General features: G+C 34.1%; 1 protein-coding gene across 2 annotated transcripts in view; it reads left to right on the forward strand.

Annotated features, from left to right (window-relative positions):
• The window catches only part of LOC149921395 (lachesin-like), a 162396-nt gene that overhangs the window by 90352 nt on the left and 45962 nt on the right, over nucleotides 1-26082 (forward strand). For both annotated transcript variants that reach the window (XM_090163215.1, XM_090163216.1), the window contains exon 2: nucleotides 16838-16941. In XM_090163215.1, coding sequence (XP_090019341.1) covers nucleotides 16838-16941 — 104 coding nt within the window. The remainder of the gene's footprint in view (nucleotides 1-16837; nucleotides 16942-26082) is intronic.

Raw genomic sequence — 26082 nt, forward strand, 5'->3', positions numbered from 1 at the left:
TTTTAAACAGGCTGCGACGTGCAGCCAATACACTCTTTTAAGGTTTTTATCTCGGTGTTAAGGGAAAATCTTCCCCAAGCCTTAATATTATTTTCCTCATTCTTAGTTTTCCCTTCTAATTTTCAATGCTGTTATTTCTGTTAAATATTTAAAACAAATCTACATTAAATAATATTTGTGATTCCTTTGAAGTTTAAATTTTATACTTATATAAAATGTAATAAATATGGTTTTTTTAAATTATTATATTATATATTACATTATTATTATTATAATTTAAAATAAAAATTGAATTTATTGATCTTCAGTCAACCTTATTTTTCGACAGAATTCGTTGCTTATATTTAACTTATCATATAATAACTAAATGCCTATTCACACGAGCTAAGATATTTGACTAATTTTGTTGATGGGCACAGTTTTTGACTCTTGTTTCGCAAAACATTTGGTATTTTCGTTCACACGTTCGACCAAAGGTTGTTGAGATTTCAGTCATTAACTGTCGTAGAAAATTACGTGTGATTGTTAAACAAATACCTCTTCGACTACAAAATATTTGGAGCAAAGCTTTGGTCATTAAAACGAACAAAATCGTTTTTTGTGACCCACAAGTTGTTAAAATATTTCCTTCGTTATCACGGAGTAGCTGTGTTTATCACTCTTGTTGATTAACAATATTTTGCAAAAATGCTGGATTGTGTGCAAATAGCTTGATTTAACTTGATTTTGCTAAGTTAGAATTTACACTAATAATTGCTTCCTTTACAAAATTTTGAAAATCTCAAGCAGTTTCCAATGGCAAGACATTTCTGCCCAACCGCGGTTGCATACATGCATCCCGGATTAACATTTACCGCGTTAATAACTGCGCCCTACGATGAAAACTGTAAAAGACGTAGATATATTTTCCTAATCAGTTATTACCCTATAGCACCCTTAGTTAATTACAACATGTTCCGTGAAAGAAGTGAATAGGTGTTTACAAAAAATACGGGAGGTCATGTTTTGTCTACGTCACTTAGCTGTAGCTCTTGAAGTTAGAGAGCACGCACTTAAGTCGCGAGACCTTTCGCAATTTGAAACCCGCGTGCAAAACGCGCGTACCAATAAAGTAGTAAAACGCTTAAAGGGGAACGGTCAAGCTTTAACCATTTAGATAGCCCTATAAACCATGAAAAACTAAAATTTACGGCGAAAACCGCATCAAAAAATATTGGGTGGTTAATGTTTAATAAAATAAAGAAATTTCGGGAAATCGAAAAGCGCGCGTCCACCGCGACACCTGGTAAGAAGTCGGTGAGACAGAAAAACAACGTCAAAGCGCGCGCTGATGAAGACGCAAAAAATTTGTTTTGCACGCGCGGCGCGTTCCAGTTATAAGCCTAAATTGCGCGATTTCAAAAGTTAGGATAGTTCGCAAATCGCTCATACGGGGTTAGGGGCGCTGGCGGCAGCCCCTAAGATGGCGCCGAAAATTCAAACCCAAACACCTGGCGTTATTTTTCTTTTCAACTTTTTGGGGAAAAAGCTATTTTTTCAAGACAGAAAAAGGTACGTGTTAGTATATTGAACGTCTTGCTAATCTTTTGATACGGAAATAAGGCCATATTTGGCAAAGCTTGGCCGTTCCCCTTTAATTTTTGATTGTTTCATTTTTTGTAAACAGCTATTAAGAACTGTAAAGCGTGAATCGGGTTCAAAACTGCTTTAGATGTCAAGAGTGCTACACCGAAAATCAAGCTCATGCCTTAGGTTGCATTCACACTGGATGGAAAATGTTACGGTAAACGCCACGTCTAAAATTTAGTTTTAAAGTTTCCGTCGAGTGTGAATAAACCTTATAAACGTTAGAGGTTTCTACGGCGTAATAAAACTTCAAAACGCGATATAGCACTTCCATCCGTGGCTTAGAATCGATCGTTATGGAACGAACTTTCTTAAAAGTAATTAGTGGCGAAAGAAGTTTATCTTCGAAACTAATTTCACAGTCAACGGTATCGCTTAAAAAGAATCCATCTGGAGATGGGCAGTTGGAATATTACGAGCGGTAAGGGAGCTTTTATCCGAAATATGTCACCTTTTTCTGGCGGGTACGGCTCAAAGCAATCATGCGATAAAGTAGGTTAATCCTGGCAAGCCCGGGCCTGTCACGCGTCATAGAGGACCGAATTCGTCTGGCCACTTTTGTTTCATTCGCTACCTTTCCGATCCAATATGAGCTTTCTTGACAAACCGATCGCCCGGTTCTATTATCTCCGCGTATTTCGCCCCAACTTCACTAAAGGTGGTTCGAAGGTTGGAAGAAACGGCTGGCAAAAAATGGACAGTTTCCAATGCCATCCCCAATGATTTTCCGACTTCTTTCCTAGCACCATTCCCCCGCGATTTTGCGGTTTCGGGGAGGACCCCGTCGTATATATCACGGGCCCCTCATCCCCTGGAGGCTACGGATGGTTTTCCCATCGAGCTAGAGTGCCACACCGGGTCCGTTATGTTACGGATTCACCGTAAATGATACAATCACGCAAGGTGTCAGCTCGCCTTACCTTCCGTATTCGTTCTCATACGCGGGAGATGCCTTATTTTAGTATGCGTGGAAATATATTTGCCAAAGAATATCTTTCGATTTCGTTTCCTTCTTCCGTGTCCCTTTTTATACCCACTTCTCTATCTCTCTACTAGTCCCGGTCCCTGTCCCTCTTTGCCTGTATAGAAATAAGCAATGGATGGCGGATACCATTCTATATTTTTTGTTCAGTGGGTATATAAGTTTCTGTTCCGTTATCAATGACGTGTGGCAATAATCTTATGGAAAAGAATGCGTCTTAGGTTCCGGAAAGTGGTAGAACTTTGTCGCTTTTCAAATTACCTTAGTAGGTAAGATATATATTAATGGAAATGCATTTCTCGTTTACTTTGAAACACTTCAATTACTTCAGAAATTAAAATACGAGCCCCCAACACTCTATTCTAGCTCTGTTCTTTAAAATACACGAGCCCAACTTTTTAGTTTCACTCAGAACTTAAAATACAAGTGTCCATTATTTCAGTCTAGCTCAGAACTTAAAATACGCAAGCCCAACTTTTTAGTTTCACTCAGAACTTAAAATACGCGTGTCCAATATTTCAGTTTAGCTCAGAACTTAAAATACACGTGTCCATTATTTCAGTCTAGCTCAGAACTTAAAATACGCGAGCCCAACTTTTTAGTTTAACTCAGAATTTGAAACACGCGTGTCAAACATTTCATACCAACTCAGAACTTAAAATACGCGAGCCCAACTTTTTAGTTTAACTCAGAACTTAAAATACGCGTGTCCAATATTTCAGTTTAGCTCAGAACTTAAAATACGCGAACCCAACTTTTTAGTTTAACTCAGAATTTGAAACACGCGTGTCAAACATTTCATACCAACTCAGAACTTAAAATACGCGAGCCCAACTTTTCAGTTTAACTCAGAACTTAAAATACGCGTGTCCAATATTTGAGTTTAGCTCAGAACTTAAAATACACGTACAATGTATCTGGATAAGACGAAAATGTAGACGATATGAGACGATTGTTTCTTCAGAGTATTGCAACGTTAACTTTGTTACTTGGAAATATATAGGGTAGTGGGATTTCGTAACGTCTACAATCATTCATTTTTGCAAAGCACATTTTTATTTCCAAACCAATTGTAATATAATTTCAAAATTTCAAAACGTAAAACTGGTGCTGAATATAGGAAAGGAGCGTGAAAAAAACGGCCAGGTGTAATGACCTTTAAATTGAAATAAAAATTTTGACCAATTGAAAAAGAATAGGCTATAATCTTAGGCACTGCAGTAAGAGACTAGAGTACTGCATAAATCTACATCAATCCTTTTTGGGATAACGTAGGATATATCACGAGAGAAAAATAATTTAGACAAAAGTAAAAAGAAAGTATTATTTTTCATCTTAAGAACGCTTTTTCAAGCTGATATGGAGTCCTATGCAGTTGCCTGGCTATCCCATGCCCAAATTTTGACCGTTGGACTAATAACAATGACGAGCTAAGAAACCCCTTGCCATTTAGAAACTGAAAATTGCATAGATCGTAATGAAGCACCCAATTTAAACATTACTATCGAAAAGCCAAATGTAAAACGTAACAGTGAAGAGCAAAACGTGAATCGAACGAAAGATATTGTAAAATTGCGAGACTCAATCCAGTGTTCAAGAGGTGCGCGAATCTCAAGAACATGATGATTTGCGTACGGAATTAAGAGCTTTACAAGTCTGGACTCATTGGTCTACCTTTAGAACGTTAAATATTATAAAAAATGACCATATTTTCCAAGAAAATTATTCGGCTCCCGTTCAAGAAATTTCAATCCTTCTTGGTATGATAGATTTACTTGGCTTAAGTATAGTCAAGCGAATTACGCGGTTTTCTGTTTCGTGTGCCAATGTTTTCCATCCAAGCACTCAAATTTAATTGATTTGGGTACATTTGTTCGAATTTCATTCGTCCTAACGGTGGTACAAATGTCCGAATGATCATTTGTCCGAATGCCGGAAAACAGGATCGTATGTCCGAAAACGTATTCCATTTGCTCGAAAAATTAATCAAAACTTTTGTTGGTGATATAGTCGTTCAATTTATATTAATTTTACTTGTTAATTTCATTTGTTCGAATAATCGTTTGTCTGTTTTTTCGAACATTAGGAATTGGTTGTTTTTTTTTAAACATTGTTAATATAAGAAACATTCAACGCAATTCCCACTTACTAACAAACAACGATATTTACAATGTAGTTTTTATTTTTAATTCTTGCACTAAAAAAAATCCGGACCAAAATAAACAGCAATAAGAAATACTAATTTAGCGACAGAATTCGGACAAGTGATGGTACCGATTCGGACGAATGAAACAAACAAGTTGTGCAATTCGAACAATTGAAACATTTGTTATTTCGGTGGTTCAGACGAATGAAATTCGAACATTTGTTTCACCGTTCGTAAGATTGAAATTCGAACAAATGTACCTACCCCATTTAATTAATGTGTCTTTCCTGAAAACGGGGTTTGAAAATTAGAAAAACGCAAAGAGCCGTTTGGTTTCCCATCAAACACGTGTCTCCTATTTAGAAAGCGAAGATTCATTTAAGTCGTATCAAACCGGATTACATCTTGAAGCTCAATTAAATGATCAAAATTCAAAGTGGCTCAGTATGAGGGAGACCAAGAGGCTACAAAATCGTGATTTAATGCGTTGTTTCATTGATGTCACGATTTTACTAGCCAAATGAGGTAACCCTTTTAGAGGACACTGGGAATCAAAATCAAGTGCAGATGGCGGTCTCTTCGTTGAGATAGTGCAATTAGTTTCTAGATATGATCCCTTATCAAAATCTCACTTACAAAGCGGCCCAAAAAAAATCTAATAATAATAATAATAATCAGCTAGGATACCCAAGGCGCAACCTTAGGCCCAAGTCATCTCATTTATGTGTGACGAAACCAGCGACTGCGGACATCACGAACAAATGGCTTTTGTGGTTCGAATTTTCAATGATCGAGATAACAGGCTTGTAGAAATCTTTGCCTCGATGGAAATTAAGACTCTTTATCCACTAATGCTCAATCCATATTCGATGCTATTGATGAAATAGTTCGTAGACTGGGAATAAAGTGGAATAATGTTACGCCCGTATGTTTCGACGACGCTTCAGCTATGGCAGGAGAAGTTAGTGTTGCTCAATAGCGAGGCAAAGAAAAGAATGAAAAGATTATCTATGCCCATTGTCTCATCTTAGTTCCTGTGTCCACGTGCATATCTCGGAAGGAGAATTGTGTCATGTTCAATTTTTTGGTAGGCTCCAAATGATTCACAACTGTATAGAAATGAAGTTAACATTAACTTAAAATGTTTTAAATCTTTATCGACCAACAGATGGTCTTACTACGCTGAAGCTGCCGCGCCGCCAGAGAGCAATACCCTGAAATCGTGAAAGCTATCGAAGAGATCATTTCGTCAACTAAAGACTCTGAAAAAAGGTCAAAGGGAAGGGTATTATTTATCAATTAAAGGAGAACGGTCATGCTTTAACCAGTAAGATAGCCATTAATTCAGGTGGCCGGGTTACAATGCGTAGGAGGGTGGTGGCAAGCCCTGCATGCCACGCGTTCGAGCCAACAGCTCCCTACACTAACTATTAACGTTTATAGATTTAGAATTGCTCGCCCCTTGACTTCAAACGATCATAAATGAAATACTAAAAGTCGTGCGTGGTTGGTCACGAAACGAGGAGCTGATCACTCCCCGTATCGGTGTACAAACCTGTAGCTTTGACTGCACTAAAATGAGTACGTAAGTGAGTACAGATTTAGCACTACCAAAGGCTGTACTCATTTTCACATTTATGAAATCGTTGTACAGATTTTCAGAGGGTGGTCGCCCCTCGTCACGAAATGTAAAATGGACAAAGTTTAATTCCAATCAGATAATAAAGTCCTGGGATAAGTCGACTTGCAAGTTTTTCGGGTGGCCCATATCTTGGCGCCATCTAGTGGAAAGGAGTAAAACCAACCAGAAACAGGTGATAATTTTTGGGAAATAAATATTTTTAATTTACGTGTTTATGTTTTGAAACTCGTGATGTTACCTTTGCACGTGAATTAATTTCAAATGATATAAAATAATCAAAAACTCTTAAGGTAGATTGTGTTCTTATCGCGGGTGGAAGCTCAAATATGAAATTTTACGCGGAAAATTCTGTTCTACCTCTATACTAAATTTCATAAAAAAATGTTCAGGATATTGTCGTTGATGTTGAAATTTGTGGAAATATTTTTCATGTTCTAATTTAAGAAATGTGTTACACATTGAAGCCTGGTTGATTCTTAAGACTAAACCATTAAAAATATATCAAATTTGGTCAAGTAGTTGAGAACATAGCTCCATTTAATGTTTTTCCGCGAGTGGACTCCACATTGGTCAAAAACCAAATAAACTTCTCAAATCGAAATTTCCCTTAAATGAATTTCAGGTAAAAACATTTTTGAAAACATTATTCAAGTTTATAACCAAATTTAAAAAATTAAATAAAATTTTATCAACTGTAGTAAATTACTTAAGAACCCGAATACTATAACGAAATTAAACGAACAAAAAATTACCACTCTTAAAAAAAAATACAGGTGAATTTAATACAACGTACCACGAATTATCGCTTTTCGATACAATGGACTGCCCCTACTCGTAAAAACAGCCTTTGCAAAGAAGCGAGAATAAATTTTACTGGAACATTTTTTCCATAAACAGACTCGCGTAAACTCTAATCTCAGACGTCAATAAAAACGCGTCGTTTTTAAAAGAGAGAAAAATATTACCGATAAAAAGGTAATCACTTTTTAGCGACGCGCTGCCCGGTGGCGCGAGCGCGAACTATACCACAGCGCGTGACTTTTTCACCTTTTTGTATCGGAAACAAAGATTCGCTGAAACTCTGAGTACGAACGCGCTATGGCGTCCCGACATTTTCCCGCTCTTTTTCTCGACTGGCTTCTTCATCATTCTTGGCCCGAAACGTCGTGGCAGCGAAAACCCGGGAAGCATTGTTCATCGAATAGGCGAGAGTAGCAGATACGGTTTTTTTTGTGGTCATAGATGGAGCCTGAGCTATACTCTGATAAAGGGACGCATTTCATAAATTTACTTTTGGTTGACAGCATTGACGAAAGTAGAGGAACTTAGTTTGAAACTAAGAATTACTTTATTAAATAAAACTAAGAATTACTTTAATAAATTAAAACTAAGAATTACTTTATTAAATAAAACTAAGAATTACTTTAATAAATTAAAGCTAAGAATTACTTTAATAAATTAAAATTAAGAATTACTTTAATAAATTAAAACTAAGAATTACTTTAATAAATTAAAACTAAGAATTACTTTAATAAATTAAAACTGAGAATTACTTTAATAAATTAAAACTAAGAATTACTTTAATAAATTAAAACTAAGAATTACTTGGATAAATTAAAACTAAGAATTACTTTAATAAATTAAAACAAAGAATTATATTAATAAATTAAAACTAAGAATTATATTAATAAATTAAAACTAAGAATTACTTTAATAAATTAAAACTAAGAATTACTTTAATAAATTAAAACTAAGAATTACTTTAATAAATTAAAACTAAGAATTACTTTATTAATTTAAAACTAAGAATTACTTTCATAAATTAAAACTAAGAATTACTTTAATAAATTAAAACTAAGAATTACTTTAATAATTTAAAACTAAGAATTACTTTAATAAATTAAAATTAAGAATTACTTTAATAAATTAAAACTAAGAATTACTTTAATAAATTAAAACAAAGAATTACTTTAATAAATTAAAACCAAGAATTACTTTAATAAATTAAAACTAAGAATTACTTTAATAAATTAAAACTAAGAATTACTTTAATAAATTAAACCTAAGAATTACTTTAATAAATTAAAACTAAGAATTATTTAATAATAAATTAAAACTGAGAATTACTTTAATATTCAAATGACGAATTAAATTAATAATAAATTAAAATTGTGAATGCAATTAATAATAAATTAAAATCATTAATTAAATAAATATTAATTTAATATGACGAAATAAATAAATATTAATTTAAAATGACGAAATAAATTAAATTAAAATGACGAATTAAATAAAAAACAATTTAAAATCACGAATTATATAAATTTTAATTTAAAAAGACGAATTAAATTAATAATAAATTAAAAAAATTAATTAAATTAATATTGAATTAAAATGACTACTTAATATTAAATTAAATTGATATTGAATTAAAATGACTACTTAATATTAAATTAAATTGATATTGAATTAAAATGACTACTTAATATTAAATTAAAATGACTGCTTAATATTAAATTAATATTGAACTAAAATGACTTATTAATATCGAATTAAAATATCTAATAATGTTAAATTAATATTAAAATAAAGTGACTAATTAATTTTAAATTAAAACGACTAATTAGTATTAAATTAATAATGAATTAAAATGACCAAATAATATTTAATTTAAATGATTAGTTAATATTAAACTAAACTAAATAATTAATAATAAATTTAAATAATTAATTAATATTCTATTAAAATAATTAATTAATATTAAATTAATATGCTTAATTATTATTAAATTAAAATGATTGATTAATATTAAGTTAAATTGATTAATTAATGAAATGACTAATTATAATTAAATTAATTTTGAAATATTATATTAGTTTCACGAATGTAGATGGCGACTTCAAGCACCGAACAATCATTTGCCTTTTTTGGCGCCTTGTTTGTACATATATTCTAGCTCGAAATCACCCCTCCCTAACTTTCATTTTCTCTACCCCCATCAGAGTGAGGTCTTAGCCCTTGGTTTTGTTCGGGCGCGCTTTTCGGGTCGAATTTTTTGACGGTGAAAGTTTTGGAGCCTGCTGGAAATTGGGGGGACGAACGGACGGGGGCATGAGGAAGAGAAATTTTTACACGAGATTATTGTTGGCACTTCCATTTCGATCTTGCCAACCGTGAAAGTTCCTTTCCCAGCTCAGTGGGCGTGATCAGGCACGTATACCTGCAGAACCAGTTCTCGCCCGGTCCGGGCCGTCTATAGGAATTGGTACCTAGCCCAAAATCTATCGGTTTACAAGAGACTGGAACCAAAATTAAAGAAAAACCTTACCGAAAGCTATATATATATATATATATCCGCTTATTAGGCTTAGGGGAATACCAGTATGTGCAGTGCCGGAAAGATAATTTTATTTTTTATATACTTGTTTCGCTGCTTTGATGTCTCCCATTCAAAATGTTCAATATGCAAATTTATACAGCATCTTCTTTTATTTGATTTCTTTCGTACGGAATAAATGAAACCAAATCGGATATTTAGAGCATTATATTGGACTTACGTTTGCTGGATAATAGAGTAGTGTTCGTGCGACGTCACGCAACGTCACACATGCTTTTTCTCAGAGAGAAAACTTTATAGCCTGTGTGTAGATAGAACTTATCACGAATTCATTTAGGTTATTTCAAAGACAATACTACTTTAATACAATGACCAAAAATCACGCCTTCTTCCAATATGTCTTGAGATACTAATTACGTTGTTAGTTAATCTCTTTAATATTGTCAAAATTGGACTTCACCAAAAGATATGAAAGTATAGAATGTATTTTACACAATAATTAAAAATATTTTATGAAATGATTAAAGATATTTTACAAAATTATTAAAAAAGGTTTACAAAATGATTAAAAATAATTAACCAAATGATTAAAATAGTTAACAAAATGATTAAAAATATTTTGTTAAATAATTAACAGTATTTGGCGATATTATTAAAAATATTTTGCGAAAAAATTTAAAATAGTTAACAAAATTATTAAAAATATTTTATGAAATTCTTTAAAAAATAAAACATTTAAAATATAAAAATATAGAAAAAATATAAAACATGTTAAATATAGCGTAAATATAGCGTTTATTCCCATTCGACCGAAATCCCATTCGACCGAAAGAATTTTAAAATGTAGCCCAATTGGCGGGGTGATTTGGTATTTTATTTATAAGGTATGTACTATCGAAGATCCATGTTTAGGTTAGGTAAGGTTAGGTTAGGTTAGGTGAGGTTAGGATAGGTTAGAGTTGGTTAAGTTTACTATTTCAGTTTTGGTTCAGTTACTTTTCTTGACTAGGTGAAGATAAAAATATAATTCATGCTCATTCCATTTTATTTTCAAATAAATGAATAGTAGAAAGATATTAAAATGGCATAGCTAAATTCATAGCTACTGCATCTAGTAGGGAGAGTGCTACTTCATTTTGAGATTAAGACGGAATAAATAATTATTATTGATGTATAAATACCCTCCTTTATTAGCTATCCGCTCCATTGCAAACGACTTCAGTAATTAAATTAAAAACATAGCAAAAGCCAATTTATATAGCAGCGTTCGGTCGAATGGGACACATAAAAACCGCACGTTTCGGCGGAATTCGGTCGAATGGGACACCTCAAAAACCGCCTTCGGTCGAATGGGATTTCGGTCGAATGGGACTAAAGCAAATATAGAGCATGTTAATGATCAAATAATATGAAACGTGTTTAAGATATCAAATAATATGAAACGTGTTTAAGATATCAAATAATATGAAACGTGTTTAAGATATCAAATAATATGAAACGTGTTTAAGATATCCTATAATATTAAACGTGTTTAAGATATCAAATAATATGAAACGTGTTTAAGATATCAAATAATATGAAACGTGTTTAAGATATCCTTAAATATTAAACGTGTTTAAGATATCAAATAATATGAAACGTGTTTAAGATATCCTATAATATGAAACGTGTTTAAGATATCCTATAATATTAAACGTGTTTAAGATATCCTATAATATGAAACGTGTTTAAGATATCAAATAATATGAAATGTGTTTAAGATATCCTATAATATTAAACGTCTTTAAGATATCAAATAATATGAAACGTGTTTAAGATATCCAATAATATCAAACATGTTTAAGATATCCTATAATTTCAAACGTGTTTAAGATATCCTATAATATGAAACGTGTTTAAAAATATCCTATAATATGAAACGTGTTTAAGATATCCTATAATATGAAACGTGTTTAAGATATCCTATAATATGAAACGTGTTTAAGATATCCTATAATATGAAACGTGTTTAAGATATCCAATAATATGAAACTTATTTAAGATATCCTATAATATGAAACGTGTTTAAGATATCCTATAATATGAAACGTGTTTAAGACATCAAATCATATGAAACTTATTTAAAATACCAATCATGTTTGAAACATTTCAAATGTAAAAAATAGAACATATTAAAGATATCAACAAAATGAAACTTGTTTAAGATACAAATCGTGTATATAAATAGAAAATCGTATAAAACATGGCCTATATAAACCCAAGTTGAATATTCCCACATTTTACAAAAGCATATTTATCTCTATAAAGTACGAAAATGTAATCGACGATTATAATAAATAATCCAGTTTAAATTACACCTATAAGCTATTTAAGTACTCATGTCGTGTAACATGACTACAAGCTTAGAAGGACCCATTAAAATCCTGGGGATTTAAGATGCTTGGGTACCAGTAACTCCCAGTTTACCCTCTTATCCCATCGGGTAAATTGGTACATGAACGAAAAGGCTCCAGGTTCGATTCCAACCTGAAATTTATTGTTTTAATAATATTCCCCTTGTCACTGGAATTCTTTAATTCTAATTATTCACGCCCTAAATAAAAATATATCTACCGTCTTTATCAGTAAATGACCAAGTCTGTAATATCTCTATTTAAGAACATCCACTCATGGACACTGGTTAGAGATAAAGTGTCCATGGTCCCCTCAAAGCGCCGCAAAGGAATCGTGCGAGGCCCACATAAAAACCAGTTAGTTCGGAACTAAATAAGTATGCACTCTCTTCTGGACCGGAAACGGAAATATTCGCGGAGATGTTCGAGGTTATCCAACTCTACAGAAAATCCCGGAATACAAGGGCTAGAGCCTTCCCGCTGCAGCTAGAGACTTGTCTATTTTGCAAGAATTCTCAGGAATATCGAAGTAGTTCGCTTAATGGAGCATGCGAGCCGGCTTTTCTTGGGTCGACGCCAGTGCGAGGATCGCACGCGCGACTGTACCCTGCTAAATGAACCGTTTAATTAAACGCTTCGAAATAGTTTCGACCAGCTTCTTAAATTCGAAACGATTAACTACATCGTAAAGCGTTGTTTTTCGGCCCATTTTTCACCGGCCGCGTGCTAGCCTCGCGTGTTTCCCAGTAAAACGTCGTCTTGCAGTCTTGGGAACTCTAAAGGTTGGGTCAATTTTGGGATTAGACTAGGTTTCGTGTCGTTAAATGTTTTAAGGTTGTGGGGACTATTGCCGTAGCTATTTTGAGGAAAATTTTAGTTAGTCGTTGTTAGGTACATTCAGGGGCGTAGTAATTACGTCCTTCTGCCAGACATATTTGTTGAATATGTTTGAACATATTTTATGTATATTAAAATTTATTAAATTAAAATTTTTTTCGTGAAGTTGCGCTTCTTGGCTTTGACCATGGATAGTAGATTTTAGAGGATTGGTAAAAAGCCTGGTATTTAGCCCCCGTAAACCAATCACACTAATCGAGTCGGCCAAGGTTATTTGAAAAAAAAAAACAAGTATCGCTAAAAGTGGACGATACTGTTCGAAAAAAGAAAAAAGATAAACACGAAGTACATTTTTACGCCAAACGGTATTTTTTCACGTTTTTATAGATTAAATATGATATACTAAATATCAGTTGATAGTTTTTATTTAATTAAAAAACCAAAATTGCAAATTACTAAAATATAAAGCACAAAAAATTACGTAACAATATCAACCGCATTAGATTGCCATTTTGAAATTTTAAGATCACGTGGTACAAACGACCTTGCAAGACTCCCTCGGAGTCTCTCGAGCTGATTGATACGCGGGGAGAAATAAAATGCACTGTGGAAGGGTATCGAAAACCTGTCCTCTTAATTTACTGTCCATGCTTTGACTCAATAAAAATATCCCTAGAAGTACATTAATTTTTCAATCGACATGCATTTTTCGCTATTTATTTTGGTGTAAATCTTTAATATCCTTTTTGATATTGTATGCATATTATTGTTTGTATATTATTTAAGAAATTAAATAATAATACTAATATACAATTAAACACAGTTGTATATAATTTTAGAAATTAAATAATAATCAAGCTTTTAACTCCTTTGGCTTAGATCTAAATAGAGAATATTTTCGCTTCATTAAAATAGATGACTTCGTAAATACAATATTTTTGAAATTTAATAATAAGCTTATTTGTCGTTTGCCTAAAATCTAAGTATAGTATATTTCCCTATAAATTCTTAATCTTGCCACTTCCTCTATTAGTAATATATTAAACGTAACACAACAATTCATATTTTCCAGCCTTGTATTATTACAAACTCACGATTGAAATTTCAAGGAAAGAATCCCTTTGTTTAAATACGAGTTCGAAAAATATATTAAAAATTCCTAAATGTCTAACAGCTAAAAAGTTAAACTCGATTTTTTACCAAGGTGCAAAAATGTGCAATTAATTATTTTCTGACACACAAAATGTGATACGTGTAGTCAAATTTAAGAAATTATTAAGTCAAAATTTTTTAAAAATGATACCTAACTTCACTATTGTTGTCAATCCTAGCTTTATTTAACTTTTTTGGTTTTTTATCTCTTTATATTATCTATAATTTTAATCTATTGCATTTGTTGTACTTCTGTTAAAAAGTTTGTTTGGACTTTTTTTCTATTTTTCTCTTTTTAATATTTTATAGTCTACATTGTTTATTAACTGACTTTATACTAATTGTACAATATTTATATACATATTATAATATATAAAGAGGGCTTACAAATCGCCAGCCGACCTCTAACCATAGACAGTATATACTGTCTATGCTCTAACCTCCCTTGTAAAAACTACCTACTAAATAAATAATTAATTGAATTGAATTGACAATCTGGCTATAGCCCATGTAATTTTATCTTACAATTGTTAGATTCAACTCAATCTTATAGACTGTTCTTTAGTATGACATTTTCTTTAACGCGTCGTAATTACCATTCTCTCATGACGACACTCTGCGACGGTTTCTCAGTAAAAACAATCCTCAAACTCTATACTTATCGAACCTTATTATAAACTCATGGTGATAACTATAAAACCGACTTTAGCTCGTTCCCACATTTTTTTTTATAATTTCGATATCTCATTGGATCCCTAAAACAGTAACTATTCCGAAACTATCGACAATTTGAATTAAGGGCTGTGCGATTAGTGGTTTTAGGCAATCGAGTCGGTTATCGAGTATCAAATTTTTTTCATCGAGTATTTGAGTCGAGCATGGACAGCAAATTAAGAGGACAAGTTTTCGATACCCTTCCACAGTGCATTTTATTTCTCCACGCGTATCAATCAGCTCGAGAGACTCCGAGGGAGTCTTGCAAGGTCGTTTGTACCACGTGATCTTAAAATTTCAAAAAGGCAATCTAATAAGGTTGATATTGTTACGTAATTTTTTTGCGCTTTATATTTTAGTAATTTTTAATTTTGGTATTTGAATTAAATAAAAACTATCAACTGATATTTAGTATATCATATTTAATCTGTAAAAACGTGGTAAAAAACCTTTTGGCGTAAAAATGTACTTCGTGTTTATCTTTTTCCTTTTTTCGAACAGTATCGTCCACTCTTAGCGATACTTGTTTTTTTCAAATAACTTTGGCTGACTCCCTTAGTGTGATTGGTTTACGAGGGCTAAAAACCAGGTTTTTAACGATCCTCTAAAATCTACTATAGATGAGTCGAGTAATATTGAAGTTGAGTCGAGTTATCGAGTACTTGATTAAGGGGAAATTTTATCTTCAAATTCAAATTTTTAATGTTGTTACAATTAGACGTAGTACATGGAATTAGGGGCTAAGTCAACTCTGTGACGTGTGAGCCCTGATATTTTTATAACTTAGGTGAAAGAGAACAAAAAAAGGAATAAAATAACATTTTTAAATTACAGTACATAACTATAATTAATTGTTAAAAATTAGAACTTTTAGTTTCTTTTTAAACCCTGGTCCTTTCATAGTGATATTAATATTGTGTACAGCAAAGTTTAATAGCTTATTCGAGTCGAGTAACTAAAAAAAACCTCTAGTAATATTTGTGACGAGTCGCGCGTTATCGAGTACTTCATTAGAAGCTGCTTTCATTCAAGAAGTTTTGAAATTGAATTTAAAATGAGTATAAAGTAACTTTCAATGCTGAAAAATATTCCTTTAATTTAAATGAACCACAGTTTCCACAACTTTGTAGGTTTCGTTTATTGGCCCCCAAAAAGTTGTAAAAACTCCTCTTTGAATTTTGAAGCAACGAGGATAGAGAAAAACAAATATTCGACGAGTTTAGAGAGCAGCTTATTCGAGTAATCGGGTACCAGTGTGGTTCCAATCACAGAACGTATTTTCGAAGCATTTTTAGTGAAAAACTTACTTTCCGATTTTCCACTTAGTACGCCATCTATGAAACAAATTTTCTTCCTTTTTCAAATGTCAAAAGATTGAATCCGGCATTGTAACTGCTGTCAACAATTACAATGCCCTTGAAAACAGCGTGAATTTCGCTTTCAATAAAGGGCCATACAAGAGGAATTCGGATAAAGTAAGCTGCTTTGGCAGTGAAATTAGACCACATACAGTCATACTATTTATAAAATTTTCAACGAACTCCAAAAAGTTAAAACGTACTAAATATATGCCAAAAATATCAAAACTTATTTTCGTGTCATAAATTTTCCAAACGTACTTAATACGATTAAATGAATCGTACTAAAAATTTTAAAACGTATTAAAAAAGTAGAAATGTACCGCTCAGAACAACACTGTCCGGTAACCGAATATGCAATTTTTGGTAGTCGTTTATCGACGAGTATTCTCCATTTACTTGTTCTAGGTTGAGTTCGAGTACTCGACCTCAAAAAAGGCCGAGTATTCGATGATGTTCGAATACTCGTACAGCAATACAATTTGTCCGGGATAGCTGCCGATCGTAACAGCATAATATTATTATTTAAATCATTACCTCGATTAAATATCTTCTTGGCGAAAACTTAATTAACTATAATTGTATGAAATATAAATTAGAAATGAGGTTTACTGGAAATGAACTCAAAGACGTATTTAATCTCTTTACAGAATTCATCAAGAAATACTTCGTCGAGGCCATCCCCAACGTCACCGCGTCCACGGGCCGTGACGTCACCCTGCAATGCACAGTCAGGAATCTAGACAACCACAAGGTGATCAACTTCGATCCTGATTGACACTTAACGACGATAAAATGTCCGTCGGCCGAGGTAGTCGCTAAAATACGCTCTAGCTGACTCGATCTCGAGTTCGGCGCGTCTAAACGGCTTCTAAAGAGCCAGTTAACAGCGGGTCGATATCAGCTTCTAAAAGATATATGACCCGGAAAGAGACGCCTTGTTTTACTTAGTGGAAAACAGTGACCTACATAAAAGTTTTCCCGGGAAGCGAGACGACTCGGAAAGTCGTGATTTTATTTCTTTCAAGGGTCATTGAGAAGTCGAGTCTTAAGCCCGCCTGATTGATATTCACGCTGGTCGTTTTGTCGGGCTCGTGGCGAATAAGAAATTAGAAATTTGTTTATAGGCTCATTTTAACGAGTTAGAATTGGGAACAGTGAGAAGTCAATTATCCAGGGTTGACGTCGTTCAAACTGGTAGACCATTTTAAAGGAGAATTGTGTATCGACTTTTGGGCGTATTTTCTATCAATTGACCTATATATCAGGAAGTTAAACTAGGTCAATTGTAGTCTGCCTCCATTGGGAAATAAATTTCTAAATAACGATATTTACACTTGATGTCGAACTAGAGTTCGGGGATGGTTAACTTTTATTCAATAGATAAAGCTCTCAAAATTATTCTAAAAATGTTTTGATCAAGCAATTTATATTTCTGTATTATCCGAATAATTTTTTTATAAATTTGTTAAATTAATCGGAAAAACGACGTTTTTTTCGATAAAAACCTAAAATTTTACGAATAATACTTGTTTTTTCATCATTTTCCGAAATATTAACCGGTAAATTTATTTGTTTAAATTTTTTTCCCGAAAAAATCAATTTAAACATGGATAATGATTAACCGTTCCCGACCTCTATGTCGAACCTTTAATGTTTTAAATGCATTTGGGAGTTAGAATTTACTTTCAGTTATACACAGAAGCTTTACTACGTAATATTTTACGTAGAAGTGTAAATTACATATTTTGGAGAGATCTTCAAAATACATTTCGGACTAAAACTATGACATCGAAAAAATGCAGTACCAGCCGTGATGAAGTTCGTGCAAAGAATGTAAATCCCCAGGAATGGAAGGTGTAGCTCCTTCTAGTGGAACTTTTGCGCCTCTCGTTTTTAAAGAGAGACCGGGTTGCGTTAACCGTTTCCGGTTACTCTGATTTGGTTTGCCGGAAGTTTCTAGCACAGCCAAAACACGCGGCCAATAATATCAATCCTTCCATTCATGGGACTTTATATTCTTTGGTTCGTGCTTCCGCAGATCTAGGAGCAACAAACACACAAAGAGAACGCAGCCTTTCAACGCCTTTCTTGTGTACAATTTTCATTGGACGCGCCTTTTCGCAAAGCATTTTACAGGCCCCGGAGGGGGGGGGGGGGCATATTCTGCACTATCCCTACCGACGGATCTAAAGCTTCTAGCCATTGAAAAATGTACACTGAAATGCGCGTCTGTAAATGCGTTGCGTTCCAGTGGCGTAGACAAGGGGGGGTTTCCGGGTCCAGACCCCACCTTTGGGTCTACCTTTGACTGTGCTAAATTTCCACCCCCTTTTCAACCCCCCCTTAAAATTAACGTACTTCGACCCCCCTTGTCGAAATTCTGGCTACGCCACTGTTGCGTTCTCCTTGTGTGAAATGTGTTTGTTGTTCCTTGGCCGGAATTGAATCTTCTTGAATTAGGTAAAATATAAACTAGAAATATAACTAAAATATGCATCAAACAAACAAAAGCTCTGTCAGGACGAAGGAACAACTTTACCATTGGGAGCTGGCGCCATCTATCTGTAAGCTCGAAATAGCCTTACCTACTACCAATATAAGAGGCTAGATGACCCTAATGTTTTTTTTACGTTTAGTCGCAGGTAACGCGGACATAAAAATAAATTTGAACATTGGAGGTTAGCTCATAAAATTCTTATAGAATTTAGCTGGGGTTATTCGATTTTGAGCTTCTCAACATTTAGGGAAACTAGTATCATAAGTCTATGATATTGTTCCATAAGTTTGTCACTTTGGGGAATATTTTACTGAGAGCTAGTAACGGAGTGACGTCATCACAAGAAGAAAATCTCCCCATAGCGAGGCGCTGTCAAAGGCTACGTGTGACGCGTTAGCAAGCGGACGCAAAACGGTGACGAAGCCCGTAAAGCATTTTGTTTTCCATGTGAAGAATAGGAAGTGTCACACTTATGTAACAATATTATGCACTTATGCTAGTATTAATCAAGTAATTTAAAAATCAAGATAAGTGAGTTTTACACTTATGTAACAATATTATACACTTATGCTAGTATTAATCAAGTAATTAAAAAAGTAGAAATCGGAACAATTTAAAGTGATTTGGACGACGATAGCTCAGTTTTAAATTTAGTAAATCTAAATGAAGAAAATAGTAGAAATCATGTATCTTGATTTAAAAATCTAAACGTTACCAACATAGATCTCTATAGTTAAAGATGAACGGTCAAGCTTTAACCAGTTATATAGCCCTATAGCCCATTAAAATCTAAAATTTAAGGCGAAAACCGCATGAAAAAATATTGAGTGGTTAATTTTTACTAAAATAAAGAAATTTCGGGAAATCGAAAAGTGCGCGTCCGCCGCGACACCTGGTGAGAAATCGGTGAGATAGAAAAACCACCTAATAGCGCGCGCTGCTGAAGACGCAAAAAAAATGTTTTGCACGCGCGGCGCGTTCCAGTTATAAGAGACCTAAGCCTAAATTGCGCGATTTTAAAAGTTAGGATAGTTCGCAAATCGGTCATACGGGGTTAGGGGCGCTGGCGGCAGCCCCTAAGATGGCGGCGAAAATTCAAACCCAAACACCTGGCGTTATTTTTCGTTTCAACTTTTTGGGGAAAAAGCTATTTTTTCAAGACAGAAAAAGGTACGTGTTAGTATATTGAACGTCTTGTTAATCTTTTGATACTGAAATAAGGCCATATTTGGAAAAGCTTAAATGTTCCACTTTAACAATTTCACATGATTAATTTATTTTATATCGCGTTACCTTAGTTTAAAAAGGTGTTAACGTTTTCTACATTAAAACTAGAGTTACGACCTTTTAAAGCTAAGGTAACGATGGTCTCTTCTCGAAAAAAACAAATGAAAACCTGAGGGACCCGAGAACCCCAAGTAGTAATAGTCAACAAAATTGCGGGATAAGCTTTTTTAAATTGAGAACAATTGTTCATAGTGTGGGCGATCCAAGGAACAAGCTGTGGAAGTGGGGTGGCGGAGTGATTAGCGCTTTCGCCTCGCAGCAAGAGGAGCCGGGTTCGATCCCAACTTGTGGCACTGGGTGAAACTGCTTCTGCCTTGAGTTTGCAAGTTCTCTCCCCGCTGGTTTATGGGGTTATCCCCGGAGTTCTTTGGTTTCCCCTTCCATAAAAACTTGTCGAGATTAACGGTAATAGTTAGTGTAGGGAGCTGTTGGCTCGCGTGGCATGAAGGGCTTGCCACCACTCTCCTACGCATTGTAACCCAGCCACCTGTTTAAAGGCATTATAAGTTGCTAGATGACTTGGGCCTAAGGTGTTGCCTTGGGTATTAGCCTAGCTGATTATTATTATTAATATTATATATGAATATATCTATGATCTCTCAAATATTTTTTATACTTCTGATCAATGGCTTAGCCCAGATTTTGCTGTGGATAGGGGGAGTCAAAAATTAGAAACTAAAATACCCAATGAATTATAGTTACGACGAAACATTTTGGTGGGAGGTACATGCCCTCTGTGACCCACTGTTTCTGATATTTCTGATATGCACCACCTTAATTTATAATTAGGGATGCACCGATATGGTTTCAGTCGATATATCGACGGTGATATCGGACGATATTAAAAATATCTATCATAACCGTAGAGTATATGATAAAATCATTGTAAAAGACTGTTCAGTGCACTGTCATACCATTTTAATCTAATTTTTCATTAAAACAAATTGCAGAAAGAGCATATACGAATATATTTCTTTTCGTTTTGCTTGATACATATTTTCTGTCTCAAATCGAATATCGTTGTTTCTTATTGGTTATCACTCGAAACCAGTTTCTAAAAAAGCTGTGATCTAGCTTCTGAAGTCTGTCGTAAGTGGCGCGGTCAGTCAAATAAAATATTATCATTAATTTGTCAATCGAGAATTTTCTTATTTTTAAAGTTTTTCCTGAAAATATTTTTCTAATATCGGCTTAAACGAAGCCGATATTGGTCTATTAGAAATATAGGCCGATATATCGGTGCATCCCTATTTATAATATTGATTAATTGTTACTCGTAGCTCAATTCAAAGGAACCTTTATGTCTTAAAAATGAATCATCATTTCCTTGTGGCGATGCCTTAAAAGCTGGGTAAATGTGAGCCGCGCAGCTAAGCGTAACAAATTACGTGAAGTCCCTTAACGATTATTACACGAATAGACGTCAGTGAAACACTTAATTTCCAATTTATAACGCGACTGAGATCGTTCCCTTTTTAGTTGTTTTTGGGTTGGCAGCCTCTAATTGAAGGCTATTAATTATATCAAAACCATAAGAGAGTCAAAGCGGCGCGGCGTAGGCCTCAAGAAAACCATTCTTCGTCTCATTTCTCGCTATACCATATACGCTTTTGTTTTTAGCCTTACCGCGATACCTCCGTCGATTTTTGTCTGGTACGAATTCATCGGGGCGCGAAGCGAGGTTTATACAAAGACAAGAAAGACCAACAGAAACACAGGAGGAAATTAATGATGGTAAACGGGCCAATACGCCTGCCCAAACTAATTAGAACCGACATTACGGGACCCATCACTGGAGGAAAAAAATGAAACGAAACGAAATAAGTTCGGGCAAGACAAAAATATAGATTTCCTGACTATCTCTAAAGATTGGTTTCTCCCTCTTAGAGCTCATCAGTACTCTGCCACAGGCGTATTTGAGGGGTTTTTTGGGGTTCAAATCCCTCGCCATGCCCATTGAGTTGGGAATATTAATCTAGAGGTCCAATCGAAACGTCGGATTTCAGTATTTCGCGAAACAAGTTTTTAAAAATAAGAATACTGTCGTCTGCTCCCATCAGCGTCCCAAATGACGAGAAAACGTTATCATTCTACCCGTGGCGCCGTCTATTTCTCAATGATTCGTTCAAATAAGACGCGTTTTCAAGCAAAAAGATTTTTTTTCTTCAAAATAATGGATGGCGCCACGGGTCATATGATAACGTTTGCTCGTCATTTTAGAGCAGACGGCACATTCGTATTTTTCAAAAACTTGTTTCGCGGGGAGCAGATTTGATTGGATCTCTAGATTAATATTCCCAACTCAATGGGCATGGCTCGAGGTAACGGAACATTAATTTTAAGTCTCAAAACGTTATTGGCTTATAGGTCTAAAAGGAGAGTGCACAGTTTAAACGGTTTGAGTCGATTTGATCGATTCCCAAATGATCGAACGGGTCCCATTTGATCGAATTTCCATTTGATCGGATTGCATTTGATCGAATGGCATTTGATCGAACGAAATTTGATCGAAAGCTATTGTAGGGTAAAACTACTAGTTTTTGGGAGTAAATCGAAAAGGCAACGGTGCATACGCGCGTACATCAACCTAACCTAACCTGACCCTATTTATATATATTAAAAACAACGGGCCGTTATCGTCGATGTCATAAAAAATTCCATCATATAGTGTATAAAGTAAAAATATCTTCATCTTTGTGGCTTAATACAGTTAAAGCAATGAATTATTCCATCATTATTCCTTCTGCACTTCATATTGAAATTCGGTAAAATAAAAACATACCAACTGGTACTATAAATACTTTGGAATTCGATCAAATGACAAATGGGATTCGATCAAATGGAATTTCGATCAATTGCAACGTATAATGATCGACGGTCGATCACATATTTTTCGATCAATTGCAACGTAAAATGATCGACTGTCGATCACATATTTTTCGATCAAATGGACCAACACCGTTTAAACACTAGTTTACGCCGTTGATTACTGTGTAGGAATTCTGACATACCTCAGATTGTTGTCGATTACATAGAAAGTAATAACAAGTTTCGTACTAGTTTTGTATTGGAAGGACATATAAGGCCTGTTAACTTGTACTAACTTTGTATAACACCAAACGTTTATCAATGTATTCATCTTTGAACAGCGTCTATGGGAGACATCATTTATAAAAATTTTACATGACATACAGGTCATTGATGCAATGTTTTAAGTATTATATGTTTATTTTTCATACTTAAATTAATGTTCATTAGCTGCAATGGAAAAGGGTAGATTTTTAATTGATTGTTAGATTGGCCATTATTTCAACAAACGTAATAATTTGAATGACGTAGCTCGTTGGCATAGATACTCTAACCTTGTTATTACTTATATATTTTGTCTAATTTTGTACTGACAAAGGCTATTTCGCTACCTGAGAGCTAAAGGCCAGCAACCCCAATTTTAGTCAGAGGAGTTTTTATCTTAAAGGGGAACGGTTAAGCTTTAACCAGTTAGATAGCCCTATAGCCCGTTAAAAACTAAAATTTATGGTGAAAACCGCATTAAAAAATATTGAGTGGTTATTTTTTAATAAAATAAAGAAATTTCGGGAAATTGAAAAGCGCGCGTCCGCCGCGACACCTGTTGAGAAATCGGTGAGACAGAAAAACAACATAAAAGGGCGCGCTGCTGAAGACGCGAAAATTTGTTTTGCAGGCGCGGCGCGTTCAAGTTATACGAGACCTAAGCCTAAATTGCGCGATTTTAAAAGTTAGGATAGTTCGCAAATCGCCCACTAAGGTGCTGCTGGCGCTGGCAATTCCCCTTAAGATGGCGGCGAAAATTCAAACCCAAATACTTGGCGTTATTTTGCGTTCAACTTTTTAGGCCAAAAACTATTTTTTTCAAAACAAAATAAGGTACGTGTAAGAACGTCTTGTTGATGTTTTGATATGCAAATAAGGCGATATTTGGAAAAGCTTGGCCGTTCCCCTTTAAATCTACAACTAGGACAATAGAAAAGTGAAAATTAAACTTCATGAAAAGAAGAATTGTTAATTTCAATTTCTTTCAAAAATCATCTTGAATTGCTTGAATTATTCGAAATATTACACTGGTTAGTGCTAAACTTTAACCAATAAATGGGCGCCTGTCGCATTATCTGTATTCTAAATTCAGTTATTCCTTTGCCAGTAATATCTGGCAATCTTAAAAAGAAACCCAATTTATCTTTGTCTCGGGTAGAAGTGATAATTTGCTAACGTAGTATTAATATAGTATTTATCCCAAAGTGGATATTAGTGGATCAAGGAGTAACTCTGACGGGAAGCCTAAAGATTTCGGGCGTACTAAAACGCTTCTAAAAAAATCCGGCAAAAGAGGTTTAGATAATAAAGAGTGTCCTCGTTTTAATCTACAAGAACATTAAGATATATTTCACTTAGGAAATGAGTTGGGGCAGTGCAAATCGGGAGTTAAGATATCTTCCGTTTCATTTTCTTTTCTAAGAGCTTTTTCTTTGGGATTCTAAGGAACCGGAATTCGTTGAAATATAAAACGTTTTCAAACCACGATACGCGGAAAACCTAACAAAAAAAAACCATATAATACTCTTTCCTTAGCTTTATAAATTCTTCTTAATTGACCTATCGTTTGGATATATATAGAATACTCGTCCTTAAGGGAATTGAGGACAAAATAAAAAGCCCCCCTTCTGTCCCGTGATACCTGAGTTATTCTCATAGGAATCTAGCCATAGAGAAGCCTCTCAATCTAAGGATGAAACGCCTCCGTTTCGAGAGACGGTAGGTGGGCATATAGCCGCGATAAAGGAGAAGAATGGTGTGGTTAATGTCTTGTGTCCCGGTCGTCTATTAAGAGGCCTCGAGACACGCGACCGATTCTACCTCTTCGATATTGTCTCGTAGATGGCGCTGATAAAAGATATATATATATATATAATATATATATATATATATATATATATATATATATATATATATCCTGATTATCGAGGTAACAAATTAAGAATAATATGGGTCATCAGATGCGAGTTATACCTTGATACTTTAGAAAGAGGTGCACTAGCTAAACATAAATAATCGAGTTTAGAAATAATATTTAGTATTTCAAATGGTAAAAACATTTAAAAAGTAGTTCGGTTTTCAGTCAACGAAACGCGTCGTGGTATACTTACAAGGAGAGTACCCGAGGTGTTTATTGCCAATTTTGTTCAAAGTCGGGCGTAATTTAGAACTATATGATATATGAAATTTCCCAAAAGGAGAAGTTGCACTACACATTCGATTTTCTATGGCAACCAAAAATGTTTTTGATCACTTACAACCAAAAAATATCTATTTAAAAAAGCATAGGATTTTCTCGGTTTCACAGGGTCCTATATAGCTACGAAAATTTTTAAAATTTTGAAAATCACAAAAAGTGTAATTTGGCCCACATTAAGGTTAATTTCATTGAGTGTGGGTAAATTTTAACATTTTTGAGGTAAATTTGTAAAAACATTTCGGCAAAATAAGGAAAAAATCTTATTTTTGTTGAAAGTGGTCAAAAACCTTTTCGGTTGCCATGGCAAATCGAATGGGTAGTGCAACGTCTCCTTTTAGGAAAATTCATGTCTCATATAGGTCTACATTACGCCCGACTTTGAACAAAATCGGCAATAAACACCTCGGGTACTCTGGGCGGTCTAAGGCGGGGCCTGATACAAAAGCAGTAGATCACGGTACCAAATCCTCAATGTTTTGTTGTTTGTTGGTTATGTTTCAGAAAGCCTTTATTTCAGTGAAATAATTGTTGATTAACAAAACATTTTGTTTTTTTTTAAGTTGGAAATGTAATAAACAGCATTAATTGAAATGATAGAAATTGAATTAATTATTATATTTAAATTCTGAAATTATGTTGTTTGAAATGTGTGTAAATTTAAAAAAATTACTAGGTATTTTTCAGATCTCAACTAAACATAAATATTTATCCAAAAGTCTCCCTTCAATTGTGATAAAATTTGAAATATGCGAAACAACGACCTCGAAATTTACACGAATGTTAATTTGCAAAGATAAAACGGATATTTGCAGTTTCAGTTTAGAGCCGTTCTTGCA

Source organism: Leiobunum rupestre, chromosome 11 (assembly GCF_980474605.1).
Source record: "Leiobunum rupestre chromosome 11, qqLeiRupe1.1.hap1, whole genome shotgun sequence".
NCBI lineage: Eukaryota > Metazoa > Arthropoda > Arachnida > Opiliones > Sclerosomatidae > Leiobunum > Leiobunum rupestre.